This window comes from Perognathus longimembris, chromosome 1 (genome assembly GCF_023159225.1).
Source record: "Perognathus longimembris pacificus isolate PPM17 chromosome 1, ASM2315922v1, whole genome shotgun sequence".
Classification (NCBI taxonomy): domain Eukaryota; kingdom Metazoa; phylum Chordata; class Mammalia; order Rodentia; family Heteromyidae; genus Perognathus; species Perognathus longimembris.
In genome coordinates, this window is record NC_063161.1 from 100,063,326 (window position 1) to 100,073,948 (window position 10,623).

Sequence of the window (10,623 nt, forward strand, 5' to 3'; positions counted from 1 at the left end):
TTGCCAGGAAGTTGACATTGGCATCCTCTCAGATGCATCTTCAAAGCCAGCCAGGACAGAAAAGTCCAGTTAATCACTCAAAAACCAGAAATGGAGTTGTGGCTCACAGTGTAGTAGTACTAGCCTTAAGAAAGCTCAGGGACAGTGTGCAGGTCTTGAGTTCAAGTCCCACTAGTGGTACTACAACAACAACAAAAAATGAAAATCAACTTGGACTTTTCAGGCACATTTTGTCCCAGTGACCCCATTCCGTAGTGCTCTCTCCCTGGTCCTTCATTTTCCCATTTCACTCGGTGCTTAGAATAAGTTGCCCCATCATTTTGAGTGTGAGGGTCTTTACATTAAAAGAATATGTTCCTAGAGAATAAAGACCAGTTTTTCCTTTGTACTTTTTTTTAACAACAATGGTTAAAAGACAACCAAAAGGTTGGGGATATGGCCTAGTGGCAAGAGTGCTTGCCTCGTATACATGAAGCCCTGGGTTCAATTCCCCAAGCACCACATATACAGAAAACGGCCAGAAGTGGCGCTGTGGCTCAAGTGGCAGAGTGCTGGCCTTGAGCAAAAAAAGAAGCCAGGGACAGTGCTCAGGCCCTGAGTCCAAGGCCCAGGACTGGCCAAAAAAAAAAAAAAAGACAACAAAAAAATTTACCATCCTAGCCAGTTTTAAGGCTATCATTTAGTAGTGTTGGTTTTATTTATATAGTTGTTCCACGCATCTCAAGCCCTTTTCCCAGAACTTACACTTTGTGTCTAAAACAACTCTCCTTTCTTACCTGAGCCCTGATGACCAGTCTTCCTTCTGTTTCTATAAATTTGACTGCTTTAGATGCTCCATTTAAATGGAATCACATTGTTTTTCTTTTGATGATTGGTTTATTTTACTGGACACAATGTCTTCAAGGCTCACCCATGTCATAACATGTCAGAAGATCTTCGTTTTGAGGAAGAATATGAATACACTCCATTATTTTTAGCCACATATCTGTCTAAAAGGTTATTTGGGTTGCTTCTAGCATTTGCCTATCATGAATCTTATGAATATGGATATACAAATACCTCATCAAGACCCAGCTTTTAATCATTTAGGATATGTATCTAGAACTGTGATTCGTAGGTCACCTAGTCATTCTTGTAGTTTGAGTTTGTTTTTGGTTTTTTTTTGTTTGTTTGAGGGAAGACTATTTTTTAACTTTGTCTCTCTCAATACCTGCCAAGCCTGTGTACATACATATATTAAAAACCAAACATCGAGTAGATGAATACTGTCACTGATAAACTTTTTGTTGTTATTGTTGGTGTGGGCCCTGAACTCAAGGCTGGGGTGCTGTCCCTGGACTCTTTACTCAAGGCTAGAGCTCTACCACTTTGAGCCAAGTGCCACTTCTGGTTTTCAGGTAATTAATTAGAGATTAAAAATCTCACAGGGACTTTGAACTGCAATCCTCGCATCTCAGCCTCCTGAATAGCTAGGATTACAGGTGTAAGCCACCTGCGCCAGGCTGATAAAGTTAATAATAAGAAATAATATTATAAAGATTTCTTTGCTATGGTATTACTGTAAAATTCAGTAATCCAAACAACAAATATTGTAATGTTTTTGTTGTTCAAGATAAGCTTATCTTCATTCATCTGTTGCTCTTTTTGGAATATATGCCTCTTTTGAGAATGTCTTTGGGTTCAGTGCCTTGCTGTTGACTTTCCTAAGAGCATTAAAGAACTAACAATGACATTTTTGCTAACAGTCTCATAAAAGAAAGTTGGAGTGTTACATAGAGAAGAGCCCATGGTGACAGCAATGACCTAAGATTGCAGTTCTTTACACGTGCTATTTTAATTGTTCAGATCTATGAAGATTCCATCGTCTTACAGTCAGTGTTTAAGAGTGCTCGGCAGAAAATTGCCAAAGAAGAAGAGAGTGAGGATGATAGCAATGAGGAAGAGGAAGAAGAAGAGGAAGAGGAGTCCGAGTCAGAGGGTGAGTCCAGCATCAGGAGTCTGTACTTCTTGACCTGCTTCCACCTGCAGATATTTCATTTCCACCCATGCAAATAGACAAGACTTGGGAGTTGGGCAGAACCAAATTCAAGTCCTTAATCTCCTTTGATCTTGTGGGCAGCCTCAGGCCATATACTTAACTTCAAATTCAGAGACGTGGAAGTTGCACTTGAGCAGGGTCATAACGTGTACAAGTGCATGACGTTTAGGCGAGGCTCATTGCAGACTCCGAGAATGTTGCATTTGGGTGTTAGTACTGTAATGTTGGGATGACATCTGTGTTCTCCTTAGCACAGTTCCCACAGATAGAAAGTCCTACCCAGTGACTTGGAATCAGCAGCCCGTGATGGGGCCTAATTGTCAATCTGAGCTGGAATTGTATGGCTCACTCACCATTCTAGTGCTGTGGTATCTGCCTGGAGGGGCAGGGCTATTGATTAATCATCTACTTAACATGTTGATATTTTCCTCATCACAGATTAAATGTTTAGTTTATTTTGCATGAGCTGAGGTTTTGAAATAGTGCATTATGGAGTATTTGATATTCTCTTGAGCTTTATACCCAAGGGAAGAACCTTAATGATTCAAAAGTGAAGGCTCTCTTTAAAAGTCTGAAGTCTAAAATTTCTTTTTACCTAGTTTTACTACCACTCTAGATCTCTAACTGAATACATGCTACTAGTTATTATCTTTATGCAAAACAGTGTAGACATGCTTTAAAAAATGGATCAATTACAAGCCAGGCACTGGTGACACATACCTGTAGTCTTAGCTACTATGGAGACTGAGATTTGAGAGTCATGATTTGAAGCCAGCCTCAGCAGGAAAGCCTGTGAGACTTTTTTTTTTGCCAGTCTTGGAATTTGAACTGGGCTTAGGTGCTATCACTGACTTTCTTTTGCTCAAGGCTAGCACTCTACCACTTGAACCACAGCACTACTTCAAGCTTTTTGAGTAGTTTGTTGGATATAAGAATCTCATAACTTTCCTGCCGAGGCTGACTTTTAACCACAATACTCAAATCTCAGCCTTTTGAGTAGCTAAGATTCCAGGCTTGAGCCACTGGTGCTCAGGTATCTGTTAAGACTTTTATGCAATAAACTACCAAAAAGAAAAAAAAAAAGCCAGAAGTAGAGCTGTGACTCAAGTGGTAGGCATTACCTTTAAGAAAAAGCTCAGGGGGCTGGGAATATGGCCTAGTGGCAAGAGTGCTTGCCTCACATACATGAAGCCCTGGGTTCGATTCCCCAGCACCACATATATAGAAAATGGCCAGAAGTAGCGCTGTGGCTCAAGTGGCAGAGTGCTAGCCTTGAGCAAAAAGAAGCCAGGAACAGTGCTCAGGCCCTGAGTTCAAGCTCCAGGACTGACCAAAAAAAAAAGAAAAAGCTCAGGGACAAGGCCCAGGTTCTGAGTTTAATCTCCAGGATGGGCACCTGTTTAGCAGAGATGACTAGGAAGATAGTAAGTTGTGATAGAATTATACAATACTTTAACATTTTGAAAAGTTGCCTTCTATATTGTCATGATTTTTCTACATCAGATATATTAATGTATACTGATGAATGGACCAAATATATTAATTGACCTCTTTGAAGCAGACCATTTTAAACAATGCGGTCATATGAAAACAGAACAAGGAAATTTAGTGAAGTCATTTTACAAAGGGAGGAAAGGGGATAAGGAGAGTGATAAGAAAGGGTAAGGTTGATCTGTATACAGGTGTGGAATTGTCACGATGAAACCTCCCTTGTACAACCAGTGTATACTAATAAAAATAATCCTGTCTTATACTTTCCAACCCTTAAAAATCTTAAAACATTTCAGATGCCCGTTTTATACATGTTCCCACAGATCACTGAGCTCCATGCTCACCAGCAGCGCCTTTTTCCCCATCCTTCCACACTCAGTATTTTTACTTACTCCGCCTTTTGTTTGTTTTCAATTTAACCTCTCCCAATTTCATATGATTATTCATGAGATTTAATATCTTAGCATTTGACAAATAAGTCTATGCAATCTATCTAGGAATATGTTGCATTATTTCAGAGCCACATCCTAAATCTGTTTTTAAATAGCTGTCTTCTTATCCCATCTATCAACTTACAATTTTCCCCAATCTCTCTTGAGTCAATGAGTTAATTTTCTCCTGCTGATACAATAAATGACCCAAACTTAATAGCACAATACAATAGAAATCTATCACCATACAATTCTTCAGCACACAAGTTCAGCCTGAGGTCCCTGGCAGAGCCCCTTTTCTTGTTCATCATGGTTGTTGGCAGACTCAAGTCTCTTGTGATAGGGACTAGGTTCCTGTTTGGTTGCTGGTGGTCAGTGGAGGGTCATCTTTAGCAGTGCACTTTGGCTAATGACCTTAGTTCCATCTGTACACCCAGCAGTGACGGGTGGAGCCCAAAGTTGCCTCCCATGTCATGTGTCAGCTGATTACAAAGACTCACCTGGGTAACCTCTCACCTCAAGGTCAAGTGATTTGGGTAGCTTGATCACTTTTTCTGTGTCAGTTGGGTAACAGGTTCCAGACTGGGACACCTTGAGGAAGAAGGAGGCTCAAACTTTGCCTAGCAGGCTTGGTAATCTGGACTTTTCAGGATTACATACGATGGCATTGTAACACTTTAGGAAGTTGACTGTAGGGCTCACCTGATGGTTTGTCATAGGTGCTTGCTTATCCACCACAGCCTATTGGGTGTCTTTTTTTAGAGTTACAAATCTATTAACACACAAGGGTGATAGATTTAGCTTGTCCCACACTCCAGGTGCATTGAAATGATAGTCTAGAAAACATATTTCCTTATCTGACTTTTCCTGCATTTCCTACCCTCACTCACCTTTTAGAGATTTCACTTTTAAAAGTATATAGAATTGGCTGAAAGGACAAGCTCATGGGATCAGTTCTTTTAGAGCATTTATGCATCAATTAATAGGTAGTCCTTTTTGTCTACAGTTGTTATCTTTCATTCTGAATTTCTCAACTCTGAAGACCTCATCTGAGAGCACATAAAGCAGTAGACCTCTGGTAGGATGGATAGAAACTACGACTAGGAATTCTGCTCTGTCTACTTGAACCAGCCAATCACTGCCATGGAAGAATGGAAGAAGGGCAGATACCATCACTCTACTTCAGTTCAAAATAGTTTGGCTGTCATCACCTTTGTTAGCTTATGTTTCCCTGTGGGAAGGCTGAAAATGTTTTATTATAGAGATAATCTTCTGGAGCTATGACCTTCTCCATTATTGTATATAGATGCAGGTGCCGTGAGACCCACTGAACATAATATTCTTAGGAAAACTGGTGTGAGTGGTCCATATTCTCAGTGACCTCAGCCACAAAGTACTAAGGCTGCCTGTCCCAGAACAAGGCCATAGATCTTTGTTCCATGTGATACACACCTGTATTTGTGCTATAGACCTTTGAACTCTTGAGTGTCTTCTTTTCTGTATTTAGATTGCCCTATGAGAGGCCAAAGGAATATAGTCCTCCTGAAGGCTACTCAGGCAGAGAACTGTCAGAAGCTTACCCCTTGGGTGCTTCTACTTGCCCCTCCCATACCCCAAATGCTGCCAGGATAGGTTAACAAAGGGCATGAAGGCAACTTCACTCATTCTCATAAAAAAGACTTCAGCACCCACCCCTGGGGGCCTCGCAAAATAAGCTGCACTATAACCATAGATGGAAACATTACACATGTTGAAAAGACGTAGAAGTCGCAAATCTGATGTAAGCTGGTACATTACAAAAAGAGTATAAAATGGGTGTGTATGTGGTATATGTGTATGTATATTTACAAAATTCAAATATGTGTCTGTAACATATTCTTGAATACTTTATAATATATCCATACAGAAATGAAGGTATTTGTATGTATAGACTGTGCTTTTCTTTTCTTTTAAAATTTCCTGCAAAGAATCACCAGAAGAAGATGCAGGGAGAGAAATGAGGAAGAGGAAGTTTTCAAAGGCACGAAATGAAAGTTAAAAACAAGATATGCCTTTTAACTGTGTGTCTTGCCATACTTCTGAAGAATTACTATTTCAGTTTTCAAGTCGGTTACTGACACAGTGAAATTATTGGCTTTTTTCACCATGCATATTTACTTAAATGTAATATAAAATCTCTTGAATAAACGCCTACATACTTCATAGTCCCTGCTTAGCCAGAAAAAGGATCCGTCTCCTACTTTTACCCTGCCTCCCCCATGAGGTCTGCTTCATGGGGCTCAAGTTCACCTTCCAGACAGACAGAGGCTGGGGTGTTCTGGGCACTACGGGTGGGATCATTATCTGTAAAAAGACTTCTGTGTCACTCCTTGTGTCTGTTTCTTGTTTTGTAGCAAAATCTGTTAAGGTGAAAATCAAGCTTAATAAAAAAGACGAGAAAGGGCGGGACAAAGGAAAAGGCAAGAAAAGGCCAAATCGAGGGAAAGCCAAACCTGTTGTGAGTGATTTTGACAGTGATGAAGAGCAGGATGAAAACGTAAGTAGTTTGAACTAAGGACTTCCTACTCTTTCCCATGGCTGTAGCTCTACCTCTTTAGCTATGCCTCCAGTTGAGTATTTTGCTGGCTAATTTGGAAATTGGGATGGGGGTGTCCTCTTTTTTATTCTTTCTTAAAAAAAATAATTCTTAAGTAGTTGGACAAAGGGGTTTCACTTCAACATGTCTGTGAGTACAATGCATCTTGATCAGTGTTAACCCCTCTCATGAAAATAGAATCTTATAGACTTTACTCCCTGAGCTAGTTTCAATCTTCCAGTCTGACCTTACTGCATGGCTTGAATTACTTGTGTAAGCCACTGATACCTGGCTGGGAATATTACTTTTTAAACAGTATTTTAAAATAAAAAATTACAAAATCAATTTCCTTTCCCACTCATCCCTTTTAAAAATCTTTCTATTCACTTACCTGCAAATGTTTTTTTTTCTTCATGCCCTGTTAATATTTTATATCCATCTCACCCAGCACAGTGCTTTACTATATAACATATTAGACAGAAGAATGAGAACAACTATTGTGATGTCAGAGTTCTGGGATTGAGTTGCTACTTAAGGTACCATACATTTAAATACCTAGAGGCATTCTTTTTATTATTTGGAAAATTCAGGGAGAATTTAGTGATATGTGAAGGTCAGTGAAATAGGTTTCTTCCTGCACAATGCACGTTTAATGCTTAGTGTCACAAGAGACAGTTATCACTAAAGATATTACAGAAAGCAGTACTTAGGTTGTGAATGCTTCACTTCAAGTCTAGGAGTTGGTAACCAATGGGGGCCAAATTACAACCCTAGTGTTTTACCCCAGACCTAATGACTGCCTCTACTTAGAAGACCCAGGAGCAAAGCCTTTTGTAGTACCTCCTTTCCATTCACTTTCCAGAGAAGCTTGCATACCATGACACCTACTCCATACACATTTTTCTTTCTGGAAAGGTAATTTTCCACTATAGTATATAAACTAGTAGTTGGATTTTTCTTCAACACACTGCCACCCTGCTCTGGTTGTGAATTTCCGGAAATAGGGTATTTTTCACATATTCTTCAACTCCTGTATTTTTCCTCAAATGATTTTACTAATAAGCCGGACATCAAATGCATGCTCACTTTCTTCTCACATGAACTTTTCTAGAAGAGATCTAAAAATAGACATTTATAGCCATAAATTTCAGAAGCCAAAGTGAAAGGCAGTAAACAAGAGACACAGCTGATGGAGTGGGTATGGCTTTGGGTTTTCAGTATGGTCCTGCCCAGATTAGCTTCTTGATTGCCCGTGCATTTGAAGCATCTTCCTGTCTTTCTACAGAATGAGATTTGGACCATGAACTCTTTGTGAAATATCATTGCCTTTTATCTTTTTTTTTTTTTTTTCCTTTTAGGAACAGTCAGAAGCAAGTGGGACTGATGATGAGTGAACACTTGGACCTTTTTTTTCCATCATAGAACTGAATCCTTTCCTCTTCCCACATTTCTTCCCAGTGAGTTCACTTGTCGTTGGGGGCACTGGGTTGTTTCTACGTCCTCATCCTCATCTATAAACTAGCTTTAGGATAGTGCCAGACAAACATATGATATCATGGTGTAAAAAAAAATACACACGCAAATATTTGTAACATATTGTGACCAAATGGGACTCAAAGATTCAAAGATTAAAAGCAACAAAAGCTTTTGATGGAAAAAATAGGTGGGTGGAAAGTATATTTCTATGGGTGGTTCTAATTTGGTAACTATTTGATTGTGCCTGGTTTTATCACCTGTTCTGATGAGAAGATTTTGTTTGTCTTTTGTAGTACTGATAACCAGGAGAAGCCATTAAAAGCCACTGGTTATTTTATTTTTCATCAGGCAAGATTTTTCAAGATTTTTATTTGTTCAGTACTTTTTTTTTACACTGTGATACATATAAGCAACTTTAATAGGTGATAAATGTGTACAGTAGTTAGATTTCACCTGCATATATACATTTTTCCATTTTATGCTCTATGATCTGAAGAACAAAAGCTTTTTGAATTGTATAGGATTTATGTCTACTGTAAACATTGCTTAATTTTTTTCCTTTTTGCTCTTGGTTTTGAAAGTTTTGTTAAAAGCGCAATTGACTATTGCAATCTTTAGAGTGTATTGAATGGCTTCCTTTGTCCACTTGACCTCCCAAGTTCCCAAGGTGTATTGTCTCCTCCCTAAAGTGTACTTAATCTTTGCTTTCTTTGCACAATGTCTTTGGTTGCCAGTCATAAGCCTGAGGCAAATAAAATTCCAGTAATTTTGAAGAATGTGGTGTTGGTGCTTTCCTAATAAACAGATAATTTAGCTCAACAAATGCTGCCTCTTGTTTTTGAGTCTTAGGGGACTGAAATGCTTGGGACTGAGGTGCAAATGTCCTACAGAGAACTTGGCAGGTTTTGCCTATACACACATGATAAAGTAGGAAGACAGAGAGAGAGAGAGAGAGAGAATCTGCTGAAGTGATGATGTAGGTATGTTTTTAAGGAATAGGAAAACACATTACTTCCCTGGCTCTTACCTATGAAATAGTTGAAGAGATGCTGCTGTGAACCAAACCACACTAAGTCCCTCCTCAGTCTCGTCTTGTGACTTACATTCTGTTTATTTGCCAGAAAATTTATGAAGTCATTTATATAAAGATTTCAAAAGTATTCCATTGAAAGACTGGCTCACTGAATATCCATATACCCTTTGACTCATATCTGACAGTCATTAATGCTTATCCTCCCCACCCACTTTTTAGTAAACCATAAAACAAGTTTCAGTCATCACAGTCACATTATCTTGTCAAAAAGAATTAACAATTGCTTCCTGCTATCTAATATTCAAGCCACCATCATTTTGCCAATTGTCTTAAATTTGTCTTCTATCTAAATGATCTTATTAGAGACCATACTTCACATTTGAGTGTCAATTTTATCTCAGTATTATCATTTGTGTGTGTATGTATGTATTTATGAATGTATGTATGTGTGTGTGTGTGTGTGTGTGTATGTGATTAGAGATAAGAATCTCAGTCTTTCTTGCCTGGGCTGGCTTCAAGCCACAGGTTGAAATCGTATTCTATTGAGTAGCTATTGAGGCTTGAGCCACTGGCACCCAGCTCAAAGACTAGACTTCCTTTTTCTAAGGATATGATGATGGCAGGATGAAAATAGAAGCATTTGGGGATAATAGATAAAGTAAAACCTTTTTTTTTACTTGTCAAGGAGAAGTCAGAGGTCTTTGAGAATATATTAGGGGTGGAATTGTCAATGTTATATTCTGTTTCTTAAAGGAAATCCAACTCAAATATAGCACAAGCAATCCTATCGGCAACTTCTTTGTCCTCCTAAACACTGAGACTCTCATGTCTAAACTTCTGATTAGTCTGAGCATTACTAGGTATTGGGTTTCTCTCCTTGGTTTTGTTTATGTTGCTATATTGTTTATATTTAATATCACTAACATCATTAGGAGAATTTCATCAAAGAATAAGCCATGTTAAGTTATCTTACTGGGATGCTTTATTGTCAACTTCAAAGAAAGCAGTTTCATTCCCTGCCTCCATTTCTATATTTTCTGTACTTTGTGTGCTCTTTGCAGTCTGTTGGCTTCAGCAACTCAAAAATATTGTTTTCATGGTACAAGACTTCTGCACTGTGAAGATGTCTTTTAATTTTCTTGCTGCTGTCTTTGCTAGGTTGTTCTCCCTGGCTCTAGTGAAAATGAGTCATCCCACAGTCTCCTACCCAACTCATGAATTACCTGTCTTTCCAAGATATCCATGGGGTATATGCTACCATATATTAGTCACTCAGTATCTACCTTCATTACCAGATCGACTTTCATACCACTTGCAGTGCTTATTTAGCTGTAAGTAAGACAATGAGTAGCCATGAGCAAAGGTTTACTTGGGCTCATAAGTTTAGAGTTTACAGTCTGTTGCCAGTTAGCTGAATTGCTTTGGGAGAGGCAACACATCATAGTAGAAATGAATGCACAACAAAATTGCCAAGTTCATGACCAGAAAGGAAGATAAGGAAGTGGGTTCCCACAGTTATCTCCATCTCCCAGTAAGCCCTGTCTCCTAAAGATTCAACCACCTCCTAGTAATATCACCT

The 10,623-nt window shown here is 38.9% G+C and overlaps 1 protein-coding gene across 6 annotated transcripts in view; it reads left to right on the forward strand.

Annotated features, from left to right (window-relative positions):
• Smarca2 (SWI/SNF related, matrix associated, actin dependent regulator of chromatin, subfamily a, member 2) overlaps positions 1 to 8,784 on the forward strand; it is a 171,687-nt gene extending 162,903 nt beyond the window's left edge. For all 6 annotated transcript variants that reach the window (XM_048347869.1, XM_048354923.1, XM_048362341.1 and 3 more), the window contains 3 exons: positions 1,846 to 1,978; positions 6,354 to 6,496; positions 7,894 to 8,784. In XM_048347869.1, coding sequence (XP_048203826.1) covers positions 1,846 to 1,978; positions 6,354 to 6,496; positions 7,894 to 7,929 — 312 coding nt within the window. In that variant the 3' untranslated portion in view covers positions 7,930 to 8,784. The remainder of the gene's footprint in view (positions 1 to 1,845; positions 1,979 to 6,353; positions 6,497 to 7,893) is intronic.
• Positions 8,785 to 10,623: the final 1,839 nt, after the last annotated feature.